Here is a 23,852-nt window from a genome sequence, read left to right as displayed (position 1 = left end):
ATGTACTGAGGTACAGTGAAAAACTTGTCTTGCATACTGTTCATAGAGATCAATTCATTACACAGTGCATTGAGATAGTACAAGGTAAAACAATAACAGAATGCAGAATAAAGTGTAACAGTTACAGAGAAGGTGCAGTGCAGGCAGACAATAAGGTGCAAGGTCATTACGAGGTGGACTATGAGGTCAGGAGTCCATCTTATCGTACTAGGGAACCATTCAATAGTCTTATAACAGTGGGATAGAAGTTGTCCTTGAGCCCTGGAATCCTTGCCCTTGGAATTTCAACCATTAGAGTCTTGTTTCTCATATTTCATAATATTTAGGTTTTTTTTGGTATTTTAGATTTTGTTTGACTCTCCATTCACACTTCCTTCAGACACAACTTCTAGTGTCTCTACCCTATCACTGATTTCCCCTCTGGTTCTCTCTGCCTCACCCTCTTTCTCTTCAACTTTAAACTTGTTTCATTTCCATCTTTTCCCAGTTCTGATGCAAGATCAACAACCCGAAACATTAACTCAGTGTTTCGCGCTCCTCAAACGTTGCCCAACCCACTGAGTATTTTCAGTATCTTCTGTTTTTTTCTGCAGAGGGACTCCTCCCTACTTCCTCTACAGCTGAAAAATTGACTTTCATGGAATTGTTAATCAAGATCCTTGTAAAAATATTTCCAGTAAGTGTCAGACTTAAGCCCAAACTCTCTACTGATCTCATTAGTGACTGCAGGAGAGTGCTGTCTGTGGCCTGAGGTGAAGTTGTAGGCATATCAGTGGCCTCAGCCACAGCTGCTGGAGGTGACCAGGCACACAGAACCCCTCCTGTTGATTTAAATTGAAGAGCAAAAAACTTCAGATGCTGAGAATCTGAAATAAAAACAGAAAAAGCTGTTGACATTCGGCAGGTCAGGCAGCATCTGCGGAGAGGGAATCAGTTTCATTTTTATGTTACATGTTATGTTATAATCATGTTATAAGGGAAAAGTCAGAAGTGAAAGACTTTAAGTAGTAGGAAGTCAGAGGAGTGGAGACAAGGGGCATGTGTGTGACAAGTTGGGAGACAAGGGGGTTGGTGGAGACAGGGTGGCACAAACACGTCTACCATCCCTTGCCTCCACAGTGCTGCATGACCCGCTGAAGTCCTCCAGCAGTTTGTATTTTGCTTAAGTAAATACTTCATCTATTTTGTAAAGAGAATGTTTGGAAGATCTACCCATCATTTCCCATTGATGACAGATCATGTACCTTCCATTCGTGAGCGTCTGAGACCAATTCATTCAGTGATTGGACGCAATGCCTGTCATTCATAGACCACTTCTTATGCTGATTGGCTGAGGAGCCCGTCCGTGCCGCCCGATCGCGCTAACAGTCTGGTGCTTGATTGGGTCAGATCGCCGTCAATTATATATGGGCGGGCTGGGCCTACAGTCGGCGCTTAGGCTGGAGGGAGTTTCTCTTGAAAAGCTCCTGCAGTTTGTGGAGATTTTCAGCAGGTGGGTCCCGGGGTCCCGGGTACGGGATCTGGAGTCAAGTGGCCAAGCGTCTCCGGAAGGTCTTCACCGTCCCTGGACGTCCCAGAACAGGGCGGCACAGCAAGATCCCACGTGGGGTGTTGAGGTTGGCGGGAAGCCTCCACGAACCTCCCTACCTCCCCCCCCCCCCCATCCTTTCTGCAAATCAACTTATTTTCATTCTTCCCCGGTGCTGAGGAAGAGTCGTTGACCTGAAACGTTGACTGTACCTCTCTCTGCAGATGCTGCCCGACCTGCTGAGTGTTTCTTGCATTCTCTGATTTTATTTTGGACTTCAAGCATCTGCAGGTTTTTATTTTGATTTTCAGTTAAATGACCCATTCCACAGTGCCAATGCTCCCTCTGCTCCTCCCTTTCCCCTCCCTTGGTGCTGCTTCTCCCTTGGTACTGTGCCTCAGGCACTGTGGCACTCCTTCTCTGAGGTGCTGAGCTCCTAGCAGATAAGTTTGGGGTGGGATCTATTGATGGGAAGAAATCGAATGAAGGAGCAGTGGGCGGGATAGTTAAGAGGAGAATGAAACTTAAAGCATGAGAGGTAGGGGGAGACAATGTAAAGTGAAGTGTGGGGGCAGAAAGTGAGTCTGAATAAAACTGTAAAATTTGCTTTATCTGAATGCATTTGTAATAAGAGAGATGAGTTGCAATCTTGTTGAGTTGGTTCTGATGAAGGGTCTTTGACCTGAAATGTTCACTGTTTCTCTTCCCACAGATGCTGCCTGACCTGCTGAGAATTTTCAGCATTTTCTATTCTTAGTTTAGAGGTGAAGAGTTTGGTTTAATAGATATTAAAGAGACATGGTTGCATAGATAACCAGGACTGGGAACTCAATATTCCAGGTTATTCAATGTTCCAGAGCAACAGACAGACAAGGAAAGAAAGTGGATGGTATTGTTGACAAGGACGACATGGGAAAGGTTTAGAGGGAATATGGGCCAAACACAAGGAAATGGGACTAGCTGCGGTAGACAATGTGGTCGGTATGGATGAGTTGGGCTGAAGGGCCTTTTGTCTTGCTGTATAATTCTGACTGTAACAGCACGGTGGTGATACAGCGGCAGTGAATCGTGATGCGGAAATAGTTTGGGTGGAAACAAGGAATAGAAGGTGTAAGAAGTCACTGGTGGGAGTGGTCTACAGACCTGAGGTGTTGCATTTCCAAGTGGCAATAGGGAAAAATGAAAGGCATGCAGGAAGGGAACTCCAATTATCATGGGTGATTTTATTCTGGACATTGATTGGATTGTTTCTTAGAGCAATGTATTGTAGAACCCACCTGGGAACAGGCTGTTTTAGATTTGGTCATGTAATAATAAGGTAGGATTAAATAGACCTTGTAATCAAGGGTTAACAATCTGTTGGAGGAACTCAACGGGTCGAGCAGCATCTGTGGGAGGAAAGGAATTGTTGACGTTTTGGGTCTTGATGCAGGGTTTTGACCCGAAACATCGACAGTTCCTTTTTCCCTCCCCGCCCCTTCCACAGATGCTGCTCAGCCCACTGAGTTCCTCCAGCAGATTGTTGCTCCAAATTCCAGCATCTGCAGTCTCTCCTGTGTCTCTGTTCTAATCAAGGACCCTGGGAGGAGTGGTGATCACAATATGGTAGAACTCCAGATTCAGTTTGAGGGTGAAAACCCCAGGGGTTGAACTGTCACCTGTTGGGAATTGGGGAAGGATTGAGGTACTGTCACTTAAAGTAGTTTGTTGTAACACTGACATACAAGTGGAATGTAATTAGGATTTTTTTTCATTCTACAAATATATTAATGTTTGCAACTTTTTTTTCCTATAAGTAGGGATACATGCATCCTTTTCTATTCCATCTGAAGGAAATACCTTTACTTTCAAAGTGGTTTTCGAGGGCTACTATGCGTGGTAAGTCCTGACTTTGTCAGTTGGTGAGTGATTGCTCCTTCCAAGCAGCGGAAAGTGTATTGTGAGGCAGAATAAGTGCAAACAGTCTTGCGTTGCTTTTTTCGTTGTCATTCTCATTACTGAGAAGCAAGGATAGCTGTCTGTTCATGTACCTGGTGTGGCCTCCAGCTGGTGGTTTCATATTACAGAGCCTTTGGTCATGTTTCCTGAGGACACTGCAGCACACTTGTACCAGACTGCATCTTGGGGCTGTTGCTATTGCCACGATGTTAAAACATGGAACAGCACAGGAACAGGCCATTTGGCCCACAATGTCTGTGCTGAACACAATGCCAAATTAAACTAAATCTCTTCTGCCTGCACATGATCCATATCCTTCCATTCCCTGCACATTCATGTGTCTGTCTATAAGCTACTGTTGTCTGCTTCCTCAACCACCCCAGGCAGTCCATTCCAGGCACCCACCACTCTTTTTTTTTAAAAAAAAACTTGCCCCACACATCACCTGTAAACTTTCCCCCCTCACCTTAAGTGCATGTCACTTTAAATGTATTGCTATAATAGAAATTGTTCACAAGGTTCACTTATTTTGATAATCGCAAGCAGGCCTTGTGACCCTCCTGTTCTTTCCTCTCAGGTTTCAGCCGGGAACTGAGGTTTGCAGTTCCCTGGGGCCACATTGCAGCCAAAGCCTGGGGGCATCCCAACAGGTGTCCTGTGCTGTGCCTGCATGGCTGGGCGGATAATGCAAACTCTTTTGATCGACTCGTTCCATTGCTCCCAGAAGGTGAGTATTTGGTCACGATTCACTTCACCTGCACTCCAGTTCTTGCTGTGATCATTACTTTTTATCATAATCAAAAGGTTGATAGAACATTGGACTCCAGAGTGAGGAGGTGACACTTCAGATATACAGAGTATTGGTGGGAGCCCACTTAGAGTTCTGTTTGGTTACGAACACCACAGCTCAGAAAGCGTGTATCTGCCTTTGACTCATGCAGTGCTGGTTTAACAGAATAATATTGAGAGGAAAAGTGTTAAATCATGAGGACAGGTTATATAGAACAGGCTTGTATTCCATGCAAGTATTTTATGCATCCTGCCCTCAGGATTTGATGCTTTGATCTCAATATTGTTCTGGTAAATCTGAGTTTGCCCAGTCAATGTGTTCAATAGAGAATGTGATAGGGGACTTGGAGAGTAGCCCTTTCCTCCATCAGCGGGATGTAGAGACCGTAGCCTTAAAACCTTCGGGGGGGGGGGGGGGGGCGGAGGTGGCCTGGGTTTGGCTCGGTAACGCCAAAAAATATTACCCGGGCAAGATGAGAATCCGAGGCCACACACATGCTGTGGAGCAGCAAGTTGCCAGCTGCTGGGATGATGAATTTTATTTTGCCTGAAAGGTGGCAAAGGAGTATTGTTTAAAATAAAAACCTACTTGGAATTAAATAGCATGGGAAGTGACCAATCAGCTCATCATGCCTATACTGACTCTGAAAGAGCTGTTCAGTTAATCATAACTTTTTTTTAAAAAAATCTGTTTCCTTTGCAAGTGTCTATTCAGTCTCTGCCTGGAAGTTGTAACTCAATGTGTTTCTCATCTTCCTTTTACACAGTGCACTCCAGATCATAACATGTTTTGGTTTTTAAAAATAAATCTCTCCCTCCTTTTCCCTGTCTGAGTTACAGATGCTGCAGCTGTGGGAAGTAATTCTCCTTATTAATTCTCTCCTCACCATTGTAATTCTGAATGGCCCCATTAACTTCACGTTGACCTCTCCTCCAAGAAGAGCAGTTCATAACTACAGGAGCTCACCCCAGTCCCATTCCTGTAAATCTCCAGTCCTTTGTGTTCCAAAGACAAAACATGTGCCCTATCAGTGATATATAAAGGCTTAACGTGATTTGCCAACTTTGGTATTCTTGAATCAAGCAGAATTCATTAACCTGAAATGTCGACGCTGACCTCTCTCCACAGATGCTGCCTGATTTATTTTTAATTCATCCAACCCATCACTTTCTATTCCTTTTTGTTATTCCAGTTTCCCTATTAAAGCATCTGTGCTATTTGCCTTGAGTATCTGGTGTGGTAACAAGACCCTCTCTGAATGAAGACGGTTCTCAGAATTCCCTACTGAAGTGACACTGACTGCCTGTTATTTACAACCCTTGCTTTCACTAACTTCTGCAATTGAAGCATCTTCCCCACTTCAAATCTTGTCTTGATTTTAAAGACACTTAGGCAGCACAGTGACGCAGTTAGTGGGGCCACGGCCTCATAGCCCCAAAGAGCCAGGTTCAATACCGACCTCAGCTGTGGAGTTTGCACATTCTCCATGTGACCATGTGGGTTTCCCCAGATGCTCCAGTTTCCTCGCACTTCTCAAATATGTGTGGGTTGGTGGGTTAATTGCCAGCTGTAAGTTGCCCCTAGTGTATTGGTGAGTGCTGGAATCTGGGGCAGTTGATGGGAGTGCTTGGAGAGTAAAATGGGTGAGTGAGAGCGGGTGGTTTGACGGTCAGCAGTTACTGAGTGGGCCTGTTTCTGTTCTGTATCTCTGTGACATTTACCATTCTGGAGAACCAAGCCCCAACCTTGTCCGCTGTTCCTCATGGGCAGAACTTCTGAAGTCTGGTTTCATCCTTGTGAATCTGCTGCAGTCGCACAGCCAAGGGTGTGATTTGACCCTTTAAAGGCTGCCAGCTATGGGCACGTGCCCCAGGATGTGGCTGTCGTGGGGCTTGCCTGGGGGTACCAGCTTCACCTGACAAAGGAAGTGGTTGCTTCCTCAGAGATGACATACACTGACTGTTCTTTCCTCTTTCAGATTTTTATTACATGGCGCTGGACCTTCCTGGACATGGTGCCTCTTCACACCGCCCCCCTGGTGTACCGTATTACTTCCCTGAATACATCTCGGATGTGCTGAGAATAGCAGAGAGTAGGTATCAGTTCTGTGAATGAGTTGGCAGTGACAAATGGTACCAGACTTCCCAGTCCTTTTCAAGTCTGTCAAATGTAAGAGCTATCAAACCCACAGTTGCTTCTTATCCTTAATCTGCATCACAGTGGAATTACTTTTGATGTTTAATCCTGTATAATCATGGTGTAAAACAAGGTACAGGAGTTCGACCAGTTTACTGAAATCTGTGGAGAAACCTTCAGTGTTTGCTTCAATCCCCTCTCACCCCACCTATGGTTGTTATTTCCCCCCCCCCCCCACCCACCCTCCCCCTGCCAATCTACCTACCCACACCTCTTCCACCTCTCCTGCACCCCATGCCTCTCCTCCTTCTCCATGTGTCCTGCCCCTCCCTTCTCCAGCTTTCTCTCTGCTGCCCCTTGGCTGAGGTGAGAGGCTGTGTTTTCCATCGTGGAGTCTAAGTCGAGTTTATTGTCATGTGCACAGGTCCAATGAAAATCTTACTTGCAGCAGCATCACAGGCACTTGGCATCAGATACGTGGCGTTCACAAGGAACAAAATAAATTAAACATAAATTAGCATGGGTCGGGATGGAGCAGACCGCTTTCTGTTTCAAGGCAGGGAGGGTCCAATATCATGGTGTCCTAGATGGAGCACAGAAACAGGCCCTTCAGCCCTCTGAGTCCTGCCGACCATCCACCACCCGCTTACACGAATCCTATGTTAATCCAACTTTATATTCTTCCCCACATTCCCACACAAATTCCCCCCCCCCTTCCAGTTTCTACTATTCACCTATGCAATAGGGGGCAATTAACAATTAACCTATCAACCTTCATGTTTTTGGGATGCGGGAGGAAACTGGAGCACCCAGAGGAAGCTCGCACGGTCACAGGGAGAAGGTGCAGACTCCACGCAGAGAGCACCCGAGGTCAGGATCAAACCTTGGTCTCTGGTGCTGTGAGGCAGTGAGTGTTGTGGATCTGAGGCAGAGAACAAGAAGAGAGTGTGGGTGGAGAAGGAATCCATATTCCTAATGCCCACCATAGGTGTGAGGATGGGTGTGTTGAGGTGTTGTAGGTGAGGGTGTGGGGCAACGCTGATGGTTGCTGTGAGATTGTTCAAAGCGGCCAGTAAAAGATACTGAGTAGTGTTCAAGAAGTTTGGTTTCCTGTTAGTGTGGGATTAATTGACAGTCCCTATCATTAACCATCCTGATCTACCAGATCAGTGTCCTGTAAAAGTTTCATCTTGTGGCTAGTGCTTCAATTCACAGTTAAACCTGATGGGTACAAAATCCTGTTTTATCAGAGTTACTCTTCAACTCTGGCTCTCCTGGTTTCTGAAACAAAATGGGAAATGCTGGAAATACTCAGCAGGTCTGAGAATCCCCAGCATTTTCTGCTTTTGTGTCAGATTTCTGGCATCTCCAATTTCTGGTTTCTGCTGCTTTCAGAGAGCATGTGGCTGGGTCTAGTGTCAATCTGCACTCTCTGCTGATACCACTAATCTCAGAGCAAGCTGGTAATTGGCAAGTGCACGGTTGTGGACACCGTATTTGGACAACATACATCAGTTTTGAATGAGGTCCTGGGCGAAGCTTGTCCATTTTAAGATAGCAGAGCACAAAAAACCGTGCACTGGTGTCAGTCAAAATGAAAAGTGCTGCAAATATTCAACAGGTAGCATCTGTGGAGAGAGAACCACAGTTAACTTGTCAGTTTCCTTTCTTATTGGTTGGACCATCTATTCAGTGGCCTAGACTAAACAGACTTGCAGTTGTATTGTTTTTTCACCAACTTGGGAATACCATAGAACAATACAGGCCCTTCGGCCCACCATGTTGTGCCAACCTTCAAACCACTCCTAAGACTATTTAACCCTTTCCTCCCACATATCCCTCTATCTTAAATTCCTCCATATGCTTATCTAACAACCTCTTGAACTTGACCAACACATCAGCCTCCACCACCACCCCAGGCAGCGCATTCCATGCACTCTCTGGGTGAAAAACCTCCCTCTGATGTCTCCCTTGAACTCCACCCCCCCCCCATTACCTTAAAGCCATGCCCTCTTGTATTAAGCGTTGGTGCCCTGGGAATCCTGAGCTTTTGTAGTACATCTGAGGTAAAGGGGAGTTATTTCTTCCATAATGCTTGTATGATTTTGTCTTTCTCTCTTCCTTCAAACATATTGAAGAGGTATTGTTTGGGAGATTCACGGTGCTTTGTTTTAGAGAGGAACTTCAGCACAGAGGTTCACCCTGACACTGTTTTGATTATCATCAATGGACATGTGTGGATGGAAGATTGGGAACAGGCACTGATGTCACCCTTTAGTTGAAGAGTCTGCAGGATTAAGTCCTGACACTGATGTAGAGGTCATTGAAAAGAATTTTGATTTGCTGTCCTAGGATTTTCTCCAGGTTAAGAAGAGGCTGAAAATTGAGGAGAAATAATAATTTAAAAAATACACTGATATGTTTGAAGTTTTAATCCCTTATTGAAGGTAAGATGGGAAAGTTTAAAGGGGATTTGAGGCAAGTTTTTTTTTTCACAGACTGGGTGGTAGGTATTTGGAATGCACTGCTGAGGAATGTGCTAAGAAGCATTTAAACAGGAACATGAACAGGCAGGGGATAGAGGGATCTGGATCTTGTGCAGGTAGATGGCATTAGTTTAGATTGACAATATGATGGGTGCAGACATCATGGGCTGAAAGGCTTGTTCCTGTGCTGTACTGTTCTATGTTCTATTTCAGGCTTAAACTGGAAGAAATTCACCATCTTGGGTCACAGCTTGGGTAAGTAAGCATCCTCTGACCTGATGTTGCTAGGCTGCACATACACAGCTCAGGCCAAGTGTAGCAAAGTTGAGGACCAGGAGATGGTGTATACACGTAAGCTGTGGTCCAGTCACTAGATTGCACTTTTGCCTCCGAGTACAAAGGTCCTGCTTCAGTGTCTTGAAGACCAAATCAGTGTTGACGTTCCCAGTATTGTGGTCGGTGTACACGGTGCTACAAAAATAAATGAGTTTACAGATTACAGGCAGATAAAATCAAAAGGCATGAAAATTGTAGAAAAATTGCGAGGGGTAATAATAAAGTCAACTTTCTTCAAAAATAAAATTTTCCTGAAGGAGAATGTGATGCAAATGACTTTCTGCATGAAGCTTCTCTCCTGTTTTTTGTCAACACCAATCCACAATTTCATTTGATTTCTGAGGCTTCGTTTCGACGGTCCTGACACACGAATGGGTCATTAAGTCAATACATAGAAAACTATGGCATAGTGTATATTGTTTGACTAATTTCCTGGCCAAATTTTATCTCACAACCATCACCAAAATGTAGGAAAACAAAAAGCAGGTGTTGGAAATGTGTTGGGACATTCACCAAGTCAGGCAGCATCTGTGGAGAGAGAAACGGAGTTAACGTTTCGGGCCAATCTCATTATTCCCAATATTGTTTGTGGGAATCATCTTGCTGGCTGCCACATTTCCCCCACTGCAACTGTGATTACATTTTGAAACGCATTTACAATGTGGCTGCAAAGTGCTGTGGGATGTCTCAAAGTTGTGAGAACAGTTAAGTCTTTTTTGTGTAATTTTGTGCAGAGTAATGCAAATTGAACATCTCTTGAAGTGCATTTGGCAAACTCTACATAGCAGAGAGTCTCCAGTTTTTTTGGAAATGAATATTAGTTGAGTGTTGGAGTGTTCCTGCTCCTCCATATGTAGTGTGGTATTTTAAACACGTCTAAGTGTGTAGAACGGAAAACTTTAAAACAAAGTGCAGATGCTGGAAATCTGAAATCAAAATGGAAAATGCTAGGAATGCTTAGCAGATCAGGCAGCACCTGTGAAGAGAGAGAGACCGTTAACATTTTGGGTCAGAAACCCTTCAGCAAACCTGAAGCCTTGCCTGTTTCTCTTTCCACAGATGCTGCCCGACCTGCTGAGTATTTCCAGTGGTTTCTGTTTTTATTTATTTAGAAGGGGAATTGGTTTACTGTCGTGACCAAGGAGAATAAAATGCAGGAATGAAGACATAAACAATGGTTCTGTGTAACTGACTGACGATGGTGTGAGTCAGGAAGTCACAGATTAAAACCTTTTTCCTGTGAGTTAGCAGACAGCAGCCCAGAGACCAGTTGGTCTAGAGGTTACAATCACCCTCTAAACAGGACACCAGTTTCATTTCTGCAGCTGATTCCTTTTCAGTGACATCAGCTGGAAAATGCACGTGAAAACAGTGGGTAAGAAGAGGGTCTGGAGAAACAAAGGACTGCAGATGCTGGAATCTAGATGAAAAACACTGATGCTGGAGGAACTCAGCAGGCCAGGCAGCATCCGTGGAGAAAAGCAGGCGATCGAGAAAAGGATCTGGCTTGGCTGTATTGTTCCTCCAGTGGAATGTACAAAGAGGCTTAACGGAGGCTGGTGGTGGGTTACCCCTGCACGAAGGGCTGTACCTCACTGACAGCTGCAATCGTCAGAAGACTGAATGAGAAGGGCAGGAAAGACCCGAAGGGGCAAGATTGTGGGAGGAGGGCTTGTTGTATCATAGCCTTGTGCTGAGAGCTGAGAAATGGAATTAGTCTGAGCAGCCCCCTCTCAGCTGACGTGGACACAGTAGGCCAAATGACTTCCTTCTCTGACATAAATCCCTTTCAGAAGTGGGATGTCAGAGGTGTTAAAGATGAAGAAAGGGTTTCCAGTGGAACATCCAGAGCAGATCAAAGGTAGATTCATAAATATAATAGCACTAAAATATAGAAATGTTTTTTCTTCTTCACTTCTTGGGATCTGGTGTCACTGGCGAGGCCAGCATTTACTGCCCATCCCTAAGTGCCCTTGAGAAGGCTGTGGAGTACCACCACCCTGAACTGCTGCATTCCTTCTTGAAAAGCACCTTTTTTTTATATATATATTCATTCAAGGGATGTGGACTTCTCAGGCTAAGCTAGCATTTGATTGCCCATCCCAAGTTGCCCTAGAGGAGCTGGTGGTGCGCTGCCTTGAACTGCTGCAGTCCTTGAGCTGTGGGCGTACCCACAGTGCTGTTAGGGAGAGGACTCCACGGAAGACAGACCCAGTCGTGACAAATTACCAGCAATATATTTCCAACTCTGGATGCTGTGCTACTGGAGTGGAATCTGCAGGGGGTGATGTTCCCATACAGTGGCTGACCTTGTTGATGGAGAGGTGGTGGGTTTGGAGCTATTGCTGGAGTAGTCTAGGTGAGTAACTGCGGTGTATTTTGTAGATGATACACAGAGCAGTCACCATGCATCAGTGGTGGAGGGAATGAATGTTCAGGGTGATGGATTGAGTACCAATCAAGTTGGCTGATTGTCCCAGAGACTGTCCAGCTTCCTGAGAGTTGTTGGTGCTGCATTCATCCAGGTAAGTGGAAAGTGTTCCATCACACTCCTGACATGCCTGGTAGATGGTGGACAGGCTTTTGTGGTTTCTGGAGATGAGACACTTGTCACAGCCTTTGACCTGCTGTTGTAGCCACTGCAGTTATGTGGTGATCCAACTGAGTTTCTAAACAATAGTGACCCCCCCAGAATTTTGGTGGTGGCGAGCTCGGTGACAGTAATGCCATTGAATGTCAAAAGTAGATCCTTGTTGGAGATGGTCATGCATGTTACTTCCCACTTGTCAGCCCGTGCCTCATTGTTGTCTTGGAGTTGCTGCATGCTGATTCAGTGATGCTGAAGATGTCTGGGCCTTAAACACTGCCCTGAGGAGATCTTGCTGTTGTATCCTGGGCTGAGATGATTGACCTCCAACGCCACAGCCATCTTCCTTTGTGCAAGCTACGACTCCAGACATGGGAGTGTCTTTCTCCTTGATGCCCACTGACTTCAGTTTTAGTGAGCCTCCTTGATGCCACACTCTGTCAAGGGCAGTAGCTATCAGCTGGGCTGGATTTGTCTTTTTACTAATCAGGACATAACTGGACAATTTTCCATAGTTTGGGTCAATGCCAGAGGTTGAAACAACTTGGCTAGAGCCATGGTTAGTTCAGGAGTGTAGATCTTCAGTGCCAGGCTGAGATGTTGCTGTATCTGATGTTCTCTGCTGTTCCTTGATGGAACCTGAAGTGAATTAAATTGGCTGAAGACTGCCTTGTATGGTGAGGGGGAGCTCTAAAGGAACCAAGAAACATCATCCACTCATCTGAACCTAGTTGCATCTCTTCAGTCTTGACTTTACTACTCACTAGCTGAGCCTTGCTATCATTGAGGAAGAGGAGGTTCCTGGAGCCTCCTCATTCATGACTAGATGCAGTAGGACTGCACAACTTACAAGATCACTTAAGTCTGCCTTTTGCATGCTGCATTTCCTGTTTAGCATGCCTGTTGCAACTTCACCATGCTGACAGCTCACTTCCAGGTATTGCTACCAGCTTTCCAGTCTCCATTGAACTCTGGCAGAATTTTTACAAGATGGTGAGTACTTTAAATCCATTTAAGAGATCCTGGTAAAGACATGGGGGTGGAGTGGGTGCACAGGTACAGCCCTTATAGGGTGAGGTGCATCAGGGTGGGTGGAGGCTTGCGGAATAGAACCCGTTCGTGGACCAGTTGGGCTGAATGACCTGTTTCTGTTCTGTAGATAATGTAATTCTACATCAGACACTAACATTTTCCATGGTTCTCCTCCAGGGGGCAATATTGGAGGACTGGTGAGTACTGCATTTGATTTGATTCCAGCTGTCATAGTTTAATTTTGCAAGTATTCTTTGGTTACTTACACTGACATCCTTTGGTGCTTTTTGTCTTGAGTGCCATCAGTGGTTGTTGGAGTAGGTGTGGTTTGCTTGGTCTATGGATGACCCAAGTGTCTGAGACCAAGGAATGGCAGCAGTATTGCTGTGACCTGCTGAGCGAGTTAGTTGCTAGAGGGTCTGACCTTGTTTCCAATGATTGATCTGCCCAGAGGTTGTATGTTGACTGCTTGCCCATCTGGACCAGATCCAGAAGAATGAGTTCTACCATGTAATAATCCTCAAAGCACTGTTGCCCAACAGCATTGTGACATTGATGTGAGTGACTCAACACTATCAACAGATGCCAATTTTTGGGAGTGGATCTCTGATTCTAAATGCGGTGGGAGTTGTTTTGGATTACAAATAGAGTGGAAGAGCCAAACCCAGCCTTAAATACTTGTTATAGGATTGTATTGGAGTTTTATGGGTAGCAGAACATGGGGGAGGTGAATGTCCATAGCACCTGGTAGTGGGAGGCTTCTCATTACAGATGTCCGTATTAGGCATGCTATTGTACAAAGCAAAAACTTACCTATCAAATATTCTGATATGGGAAGCAAAGGTAATGTTGTAGAGAAACAGGAGTTTGAATACATAGGTAAATATCAATAAAACACAAATTTTACAGTAGATGCATGACTGTCTGAGGTGGGGGAATCAAGAATTAGAGGGCATAGGTTTAAGGTGAGAAGGGAGCAATGTAATAGGAACCTGAGGGACAACTTTTTCATCCAGAGGGTGGTTCATATGTGGAAAGAGTTCCCAGAGAAAGTGGTGGAGGCAGGTACATTAACAACATTTGAAAGACACTTGGATGGGTACATGGATGGGAAAGGTTGAGCGATTATGGGCCAAACGCGGGCAAATGGGACTAGCTCAGATGGGCATCTTGGTCGACGTGGACCAGTTGGGCAGAAGGGCCTCTTTCTGTGCTCTATGACTCTAATCATTTTGCCTCTTTCTGATTTGATGTTCATTCTTGGTTTGCAGTTCTGCTCCATTTTCCCAGAGATGGTGGATAAACTGATTGCGGTGGACGCATACGGGTTTTATCCATCCACTGCAGTAAGTTTTTTAATATTTTTAAACTATGCACTGCATAAATGGGAATATGTTGCATGATGCACAAACTAACAGATGACTACCAAACATCGGGTGTTTGCAACTTTGACGCTTGGCTAAATCCACTGCGACCATCACTGTAATTTGGCTTGCAGAGCTCCATATATTGATTTCCCTTCCCTATGATAAACTAAAGCAGCTGCTCTCCCAGTGGGATGGGGTGGTTAAAGAATTCGGACACTGTTGTAGGCATTCTGTGTGCTTCCACTCTTGACACCAGTTGTCGTCCATGAAAATCCAAAAGCTGCAGTTGCTGGAAATCTGAAATAAAAATCGAAGATATTGGAAACACTCAGCAGGTCAGGGAGCATCTGTGGAAAGAAAAACAGTTAATGTTTTAGCTTATCAACCTGAAACATTAACTCTGTTTCTCCTTCCACAGATGCTGCCTGCCCTGCTGGGCATTTCCAGCAGTTTTCTTTAGTTCACTTTGTGCCTCTGTGCAATTACCTGTGGCTGGGTGACAGTCCAAAAGCAGAATATTACTTCAAGTCCTGAAGTGTGGACTGAAACAATGTGTGAAACGCTCAGCAACAACTGCAGAGAGGGGAGCAGGTCATGTTTCAAGTCAAAGATCTTCCATCAGTACTGGGGAAAGTTAGCAAGCAAGTCTTGAGATGCAGAGCTGTGAACCGGAGTGAGAAAAAATACAAAGGATGATAAAAGCAGAAAGACAAAAACTGAGGGAAGGAAACACAAACCAAAGCAAATCGGGTATAGAAAATCTGAAAGTAAAGTGGGAGGTGGAAATTAGAGTTGTGATCCAAGGATAACACCATTCACCACTATTCATTTCCAGAAGTAATTTGCTTTCAGAAGGGTTTTCAGGTGAGCATCGTCCCAAAGCACTAACCACAGATAAAACTGTGCCAAGGAGGGAGGGTTAGGGGGAGCGACTGAAACTTTCTGCAGAGATAGATCTTGCAGAAGAGCAAGATGGAAAGAGACTGAAGTATTTAGAAGGAGAATTCCAGTGAGAAGTCCCAGGAGACTGAAGAGTTGGCTGCCAGTGGTGCTGGTGAGAGAGGACGGAAGATGGATGAGCAGCCGTAATCAGGGAAACTACTTCAGGGTAAACCAGAGCTCGGGGATAGGGAAGGAGAAGGATTTAAAAGATGAGGACTGAGATTTCTTTCCTTGTACAAGGAAGAGTGCACAGCAAGCCGAGTCTGCTACAGGCTGGGGTTTGCTCTATGTCCACAAGCAAGTTGTTAATAATCACATCAGGAGGTGACAAAGGCTTGACGAAGGTTTGTTTCTTTCAGTAGTTTTCAGGTTGAGGAAACCATATAACAGTGGTGAAGGTGAATGATCTTGCAAGTTGGTGAGATGTAGAGTGTGGGGAAGGGATGGGAGGTTAATCGTAGATCTAACTGAAATAAAATCAATTTAACCAAATTGCTTGAATCATAAATGTCCGTTGCACATTCTGTCCAAAAGAATACCTGAGAAGTGAAAGTGTTATGTGCAGTAGGAGAGCAGAAGGTTGTCTTTTGACTGGTTGGGATTGCTTTTCCTAAACTGGATTCCTGTAACGAACTGTGTTTTAATTACTAGGGCGCTCAACGAGAACAACTTAAGAATGCAATCAGTGGGCTTTTAAAACTGGAGAAGGAGCAGGGTTCGCCCAGAGTGTATACTCCGGATGCAGCTCTGAAGAGGTAGGAAATGACATTAGGACTGACATAATCAAGCATATTATTGAGTGCCTTGAGATTTCCCAGAAATCTCTTGTTACTTCGTGAATGCGGTGCTTGTTGTCCTCTCATGAGGTTCCACAAAGAACGAGGTGATTGATCGGTTAGTCTGTGTTGGCAAAGAATAATCCCTAGGGAATGAAAGCTGATCTCCCTGGTCTTTATTCATTTGTGGGATTTGGGCATCTCTGGCAAGGCCAGAATGAATCGTTCATGTTTAATTGTCCCTGATGGGATGGCATGGGCTGCTGCTTTGAATAACTATTGCCTTTTGTGTTTAAGTAGTGAAATTTAATAGGATGCTCTTCTGATAGAGGCACAGGGAGTCTTTACAACAACATGAGCTGGCAGGTTTGGATGAGTATCACAAGTCCCTACCTCTATGCTGCCCCTGGCATGGGTGTCCATTTTATGTCCTCTGCTGAGTCAGACTCCTGGAACTCTATGAAACATTGCAAATGTTCAGGAAGATGGCTCACTGCCACCTTTGTCAAGGGCAGCTAGAGATGAGCAATTAATGGTGACCTTGGCAGTGGAGCCCACATTCTGTGAATAGATTTTTGGATAAAGTTAGTCCCCATATGAAGGACCGCATCCCTGACAATACACCAAAGTATCAGCCTAAAGTAGATTTGGATCCACAACCTTTTTGAGTTGGGCAGACTCTCGGAGAGAAGCATGATAACCAGAGGAAAGTTTGAGGAGTGTAGAAAGTTAGGGTATAAATTGGAAATCTTTGTATCAGCAGCTGTCCGTATTTGTATATAGTCTACAAACTTTTCAGGAAAGAAATTAAATGCATATTGATCTCCTAATTTCATAGTTTCACCATGTAGAACAAGAAGCTGAATTCTAATATATTCACTGACTCGCTGGGAGTATGTAGCAAGGGTTTCTATAACATTAGCTCAGTTTCCCAAAGCAGGTCCTATCAAATCATATTACTGGAAGTGACTAATGATGAACAGGAGAAGCCCGTTCTGGTCCATTCACTCTGTCCCATACAATTGTGATGCTCAGTGTATAAGCAAATTAGCAGCACGTTTGTGGTCTCCTGAATGCAGCCATCAGTGGGCAACTACTTTCATAAATCCAGCATAGCATTCTTTGCAACTTCCACCATCTACAACGGGATCCCACTACCAGCCACGTCTTCCCCTTTCCACAGGGATCACTCTCTCCATGACCCTCTGCTCTGTTCCTCCCTCCCCAGGCACTCTCCCCTGTAACCACCCGAGGTGTAACAACCTGGCCCTACACCTCCTTCACCACCATCCAGGGCCCTAAGCAGCCCTTCCAGGTGAGGCAGTCTCACGTGCATATCCCATGGTGTTATCTATTTGTATCTGGTGCTCCTGTTGTGGCCTCCTCAACACTGGTGAGACTGGGCAACTGTTTCGCCGAGCACCTTTGCTCTGTCTGCCGTGGCCATTGGGATCTCCCAGTTGTCAGCCATTTTCATTCTCCCATTCTCACACTGACATGTCTGTCCTCCGACTCCTCCACTGCCAAGATGAGGTTAAGCACCATCTAGAGGATCAGGACCTTGTACTCTGCCTGGCCAGTCTACAACCTGGCGGTATGAGCATTGAATTCTCCAACTTCTGGTAACTGATTTCCCCCCCCCACCCCCCCCCGTCCCTTTTTTTCCTCTCCCCTCCTGATCTACCTGGCCCCCATCTTTCCCTTCTCCCACCCTCTCCCTCTGCCCATCACCCACACACTCCTCCCACTGGTTCCCCTCCCTCAATACTCTTCTCTGCCTGCCCCAGCTCCTTTTTATTCCCTGCTCCACCTTGCTCTCCTATTAGATTTCATCGTCTTCAGCCCTTTGTCACTTCCATCTATCTCTTTCCAGCTCCTGGCACTATTCCCACTCTCCCCTTCCCTCACCTAGACCCACCTATCACCTGCCAGCTCTTGCCCCACCCCTTCCCTCCTTTTTGTACTGGCTATCTCTCCTCTTTCAGCCCAATTGAAGGGTCTCAACCTGAAACATCAACTGTCCATTTCCCTCCATGGATCTGCCTGACCAGCTGAGTTCCTCCAGCATCTCAATCTCTTATGTCTCTACTTTCATTTGAAAACTACCTGTATAAATACAGTCCCACAGACTTCATTAAAAAAAAACTTTGAGTCCCTTAGCAATGCTTGCAACATGCCTGATGGTGATGTCCAGGAAGAGTGGCATTATGATGCTGTGATAGTGGTGTGTATAATTTACTCTTTCTCTAGGCCACAAAATTTAATAGTTTTGAATCAGCACATCCTAAGGTCCTTTGGATCCTTATTCTGCTTTGCTCAGTACGACTATTTCCATAGATAGTTCGGCAGATGCTGGCTGGCTCCTGACTAAGGATTAAGAAACAGTTTTTTTTTATTCTGTCCCCTCTTTAGAAGGCTTTGTTTCCATTATATGTGGCACTTGAAACTGTGAAGTCACCTTAAAGGGCAAAGGTTTAACATGAGAATTAATGTGCTTTGCTTCAGCTATAACCAATCCCAAAGGTGGCACTATATGGCCAGATACAAGTGTTCTTGCAGTCTGAATGTAGTTACCAGGCTCCATAGATCTTGTCCTTATGTGATTCAGGATCGGAGTTAGATTTCTGTTTAGCAGTGTAATTGTGGCATTTGCTAATTCCCTTTTGATGCTTGTCGACCTCTGCTATCAGTACATTCAAGCACAGCATCCTCTCCCAGCACCTCACCTTGGTGCACTTGGACAATGTCCTTATGTGGATCCATTCTCCTCTGTCAGAGGCAGACGCCTCCAGCAGTGGCTTCCCTTGCGTCTCATGGAGGTTTGAGGATGCACGTGCCCACCTCTTTGCAGCCTCTTGGTCAGCCACAGCCATGGAGTCTCTCGATGTAGAGGAGGCCACAACAGTGAGTCCAAGTGCAGTCTTGGCAACTGCTTCACCAAGACCTGTGCTCTGTCTGCCATTGCCTTCTGGAGCTCCCTGTTGCCTGCCATTTTAATTCCCCTCCCCATCCCCACACTGACCTGCCTGTCCTCTGCCTCCTCCACTGCCAGGGTGAGGCTAAATGCAAACTAGAGGAACAGCTCCTTGTATTCCACCTGGGTAGTCTACAGCCTGACAGCATGGGCATTGAATTCAACTCCTTCCAGTAATCTGCTCCTCCTCTGTCCCTTCTCTCCTACCCAGTTCCTCCTACACCCACCCCAGCCCCCACCACCCTGTTTCTTTCCCCTCCTCCACACACTCCTATCACCCACACACTCCTACTGGTTTCCCTCCCTCACTATTCCCCTCTGCCCTCCCCACCTCCTCCCCTATTCCATGCTCCACCTTCCTTTCCTATGAGATTCCATCATCTGCAGCCCTTTGTCACCTCCCAGCCTCTGTCAATCTTCCCTCCTCCATCTGCCTCTCACCTCACCTGGATCCACTTATCGCCTGGTAGCTCTTGCTCCACCCCTCCCCTCACCACTTTTTACTATCTCCCCTCTATCTTTCAGACCAGGTGAAGGGTCTTGACCTGAAATGTTGACAGTCCATTTCCCTCCATAGATGCTGCCTGACCCGCTGAGTTCCTCCAACAGTTTGTTTTGTATGATGGGCCTGGAATCGGTTCTACATACACTAATCCCACCCAGTTTACCTCCAACACTTTGTTACCATCTTCCCTCTCTCTCTATAGTCAGACAATTAAATACCAACACATTGCCGTCCTGCCCCAGCCAGGCCAGATTTTCTTCTCTGATAGACCCAGTGAGCTGGGTGGGATTTTATGGCAAGTGGGCAGTTTCTGAGATGAGCTTTTCAGAATTCCAGATTTATTAAGTGACTTGAGTTTAAGTTCCTCAATGGATGTGTTGAGATTTGAACTTGCTTCTGGGTCCAGAGTCCAGAACCTTTGAGGTGGGTTGTAGATTAATTGGCCACTGTAAATTGCCCCTAGTGTGTAGGGGAATGGTAGAATTTGGGGGGTGGTGGGCGGTGTGAATGTGGAGAAGATAAAATGGGACTCTGGCTGCCAGTCCAGCAGCCTAACCAGCACATCACCACCCAGTCCAGAACGGTTTGCCATTTCCTCTCTGTCAGTCCCACTCTCCCATCCCTCTGCCGTCCATCAGACTGCCTGAAACTATCCAACCCAGAGCTAAGCCTCCCCCCATATTCTCAGCACCCCTAAAGCTCATCTACTTCCACTTCCTTCAACTTTCACCCATCAACGGCTTCACTGGGATGGATTTTAAAGCAGGAGAGCATTGGATTCATTTAAATATGAAGCTTCAATTCTTTCAAACCCTTTCACGACTTTGCCTCCCTCTCTCTCGGAAGAAATTCCTTTGGCTTTGATAAGGAGGAATTTCTTCTGTCAGAAGTTCATGAATCTTTAGAAGTCGCCAGCCCAGAGAGCTGTGGCAGCTGAGTCATTGAATATATTCAAGGCTGAGGTAGCGTCAAGGAGAAATGGAGTTCTGGCCTGGATCAGATCTGCCATGATCCTGCTGAATGGCAGAATAAGTTTGAGGGGCCTTTTGTCCTATACCTGCTGAGTTCACATCTTCTCACCTCTCTGTAAACTCAGCTGCTCTAAAGGAAACTTAAAGTCCAACTCTTCCCAACTTCCCATGTAACCAGTGACCATCCGGGTCATGCCATCTGCCCGACAGTAGCTGCGAGAAGGAGGTACAGAAGCCTGAAATCCCACATCACCAGGTTCAAGAACTGCCACTTCCCTTCAACCATTCGATTCTTGAACCAACCTGCACAACCCTAGTCACTACCTCAGTACAGTAACACTATGACCACCTTGCACCACAATTGACCTTTTTTTTGTTCTAATTGTGTTCTTTCATGTATAATTTGTTGTTTTCTTGAGAATGTTGTCTCTAATGCTTTGTGCCTGTGCTGCTGCAAGTAAGTTTTTTTTCATTGCACCTGTGCATACATGTACTTGTGGATATGACAATAAACTCGACTTTGATGTCCTTTGCGCCCCCCCCCCCCCCCCCCCCAATACCATTTGAGTGAATCTCACTACAGTATCTCCAGTTCTATTCAAATCCTGGTGCCCCATTTTGGACTCGGGCTGTGATGTGCCATGGGAGTTTTTCTACACCATTACACTCTGAGTGCAGGTTGTGTTATCAGTGGATGACACCAATAGCATCTCCAGCAGCTGGCAATTCCAAACCTGCACTGTGTTTGGGAATGTGCTGTTAAGGTCACCGTGAGCAAAGTAAACAAAAGCCAATCATGCATTTCCTTCCTTTGCCTTGATGTTGTCCAGAGTTTCGGTGCTGTTGAGATCCTCTGTTCTTTAACTAATCTTCTTTAACTCTTCAGGCTTTTGCAAGGAAATAAATCGGTATCAAAGGAAAGTGGCAAAATCCTGCTTCAACGGGGATCCACAGAGGTACCTGGAGGTACAGTTAGGCTGCAGAATGGGAGCAGCTATTGTGAACCTTTTTATTTCAGAATATACTTAATTCATAATATGCAGTAAATACAATCAGGTCACATCTTTCTCTATATTCATTGTACCATAATTTCAATACATTCTCTGACAATGCATTAACATCACTCACATTTCCTCCTTAAACACTGCACCCGTGAAGTGTTTGAGGACTGTGACCCTGGGCCCAGCCCTACAGTGTACAGTGGCAGTAAAACACTAGACTGCGGTCCTTCCCCGTAGAGCCTTTGCAATGGCTTCACTGAACCTCAGCATGGACACCTGCACCTTGATTTGATTATTCTGTTTAAGTGTTTGACCAAGGCAGTATCAAAAGGAGACACAACTTTGAGAGGTTGGGTACCAATACTATCACTGCTTGATGGGCCAGGTGGCCTCTTTGTGCTGTAGCAATTTTATGATTGTGTTTTGGTTTTTTTTTTGGTTGGAGGAGGGGGTGCAAAACTGAAAGACTTTAGCCTCTTTCTGGTTTGAGATGTACACTAGCAGTATACAGGGCAGTATACATCAGAAACAAAGTGGAAGGAATAGAAACTCAAACAGAGCAGAGATTAGGCTTAAATCCAAAGCCAGTGCCAGTCAGTAGGCTCAACAAAAGTTTGTCAGCACAAGTTGGCGAACAATGTATTGAGGAACTCCGAGTACTGATCTGGAAATATACTGAGGGGAAACTAGGCAGCAATGCTTCCTTTAAACTTTTTCACTTGCACTGATATTTCATTTCTTGGTAAAAATATTTGCCCTCTTTCACATATTAATTGGTTTGTATGTTTCTAACAAGAAAGGATCTTGTAACAGCACCAAATAAAGCCATTCAGCCCATTAGGTTGATGGCAGCTCCCAGGGAAGCAATCTTATTTGTTCCATTTTCCCCTCTCCTTATTTTCCTGTACTCCCTGCAACTTGCTCTGTTGTGCACATGGCCACAATGTCCCTTTGATTCCTTTTGCCATTAAAGTACACTAATGGGTAATTAACAGTGGCCAGTTAACCTACCAGCACGTCTTTGGGATGTGGGAGGAAACTGAAGCATCTGGGTAAAACCCATGCTGTCACAAGGAGAACATGCAAACTCTACACAGACAACACTGGAGGTTAGAATCAAACCTGGGTCACTGGATCTGTGAGGCAGCTATTCTGCCTGTATGCTGCCTTGCCACCTGCCATGTGATGCCAGGCTTTGAAAAAAGGGCATACTCTTTGCATTACCTTCCAGTGTTCGTCTCCCATAGCACCCTGTCCTCCACTTTCTGGAGAAAGAACTTCAACAAATGTGTTTAAAGTCAACAGGAAGAATCAAAAACCAGTTTAGAATTTCTAAAGGGATTATTTCACAATGTTCTCCATAAAGTGAGGTAATGTTTTCTAAGAGGGACTCGGGAATGGTACTGGTGACACCTCTCCATAGCAGAGTAGTTGAGACAGAACCCCAGATCTGAAATATTAACTGTGTCTCCTTCCACAGATGCTGTCCGACCTGATGTGTTTTTATTTCTGATTTTCAGCATCTGCAGTTTTTATTCTTGATTTTCATTTCCAGTTGAGAATTCTTGTTTACAATTGTTTTCTCTTTTCAAGGGCTTATGTTCACCAGAGACTTGAGAATCAATCTGGTGAGTTTTCTGATTCCAGCTTTTGTAATTAGTGCACCACTTCCTTCCACTGTGATGCTAGGTGGGTCAGAGTGGGGTGCAGGATTAAAGTGGCAGGCAGCAGGAAGGTTTTCTCCCTCTTTCCCCACCCCCCCCCCCCCCCCAACTGAACACCCCATCAGAGCTCCAATGTAACTTGGATCAAATTATATGTGAATTCCTTCTGGTGAATTATTTAATCAAACTTTACATGGGACCCTGTGTGACCTCTGGTAATGCTAAGAGGAGCTGTCCTGGGCACCCAAGACCAAGGTTTATCAGGCACTGTTCTTGAACTTTAATCACCCTTGCACATGCACACAAGGGTTGTATCCATATGGGAAAGTAGACATCTGACTGGATCAGGAAGACACAAAACTTAATGTTTCTTTGTGTTGTTTCTTATCCATCCCAAAGCACACTCCTGTAAGGATCACCGTTGACCAGTGTCTAGAGTTTCAAAAGAATATCACAGCAGCTGTACTCCTTATCATGTAAGTACATCACCCATCCTTTAATCCCTCAGCTGTGTTGGGTAGTTGGTACCAGCCTCGGGTACCTGAGACAGGAAGCCAAGTACAGCCTCCAAGGCTGGCACTCACTGCAGTAATGAGTGCCCTGTGGTTGGAGTACTGCCTTTTGGATGAAATTCTAAACTGGGGTCCCATCTACTCTCCCAGGTGGGTAAAAGACCCACTATTCTGAATTCCCTCCCAGTGCCCTAGCCAATATTTACCCCTCCATCCACATCACTTAATAAAAAAACCCTGCTCATCCAATCACTTCCCCTCCACACTTGTGAGGGGTTGCAGTGCACTAGCTGACCCTGAACTTCTG

General features: G+C 45.3%; 1 protein-coding gene across 5 annotated transcripts in view; it reads left to right on the top strand.

The window, feature by feature from the left end:
* Positions 1 to 660: 660 nt before the first annotated feature.
* The window catches only part of serhl (serine hydrolase like), a 30,612-nt gene continuing 7,420 nt past the window's right edge, over positions 661 to 23,852 (top strand). For 3 of the 5 annotated variants that reach the window (XM_052043285.1, XM_052043282.1, XM_052043286.1), the window contains exons 1-11: positions 1,414 to 1,492; positions 3,328 to 3,406; positions 4,044 to 4,193; positions 6,235 to 6,348; positions 9,092 to 9,133; positions 13,011 to 13,030; positions 14,105 to 14,179; positions 15,794 to 15,897; positions 21,255 to 21,334; positions 22,963 to 22,997; positions 23,433 to 23,509. In XM_052043285.1, coding sequence (XP_051899245.1) covers positions 3,334 to 3,406; positions 4,044 to 4,193; positions 6,235 to 6,348; positions 9,092 to 9,133; positions 13,011 to 13,030; positions 14,105 to 14,179; positions 15,794 to 15,897; positions 21,255 to 21,334; positions 22,963 to 22,997; positions 23,433 to 23,509 — 770 coding nt within the window. In that variant the 5' untranslated portion in view covers positions 1,414 to 1,492; positions 3,328 to 3,333. Of the gene's footprint in view, positions 677 to 1,413; positions 1,493 to 3,324; positions 3,407 to 4,043; positions 4,194 to 6,234; positions 6,349 to 9,091; positions 9,134 to 13,010; positions 13,031 to 14,104; positions 14,180 to 15,793; positions 15,898 to 21,254; positions 21,335 to 22,962; positions 22,998 to 23,432; positions 23,510 to 23,852 lie in introns of those variants that run through there. The other 2 variants (XM_052043284.1, XM_052043283.1) reach the window with 2 other exon arrangements.

This window comes from Pristis pectinata, chromosome 33 (assembly GCF_009764475.1).
Source record: "Pristis pectinata isolate sPriPec2 chromosome 33, sPriPec2.1.pri, whole genome shotgun sequence".
Taxonomy (NCBI): Eukaryota; Metazoa; Chordata; class Chondrichthyes; order Rhinopristiformes; family Pristidae; genus Pristis; species Pristis pectinata.
The sequence above is the reverse complement of the archived record's forward strand: the minus strand, read 5'-3'. Positions and strand labels throughout refer to the sequence as shown.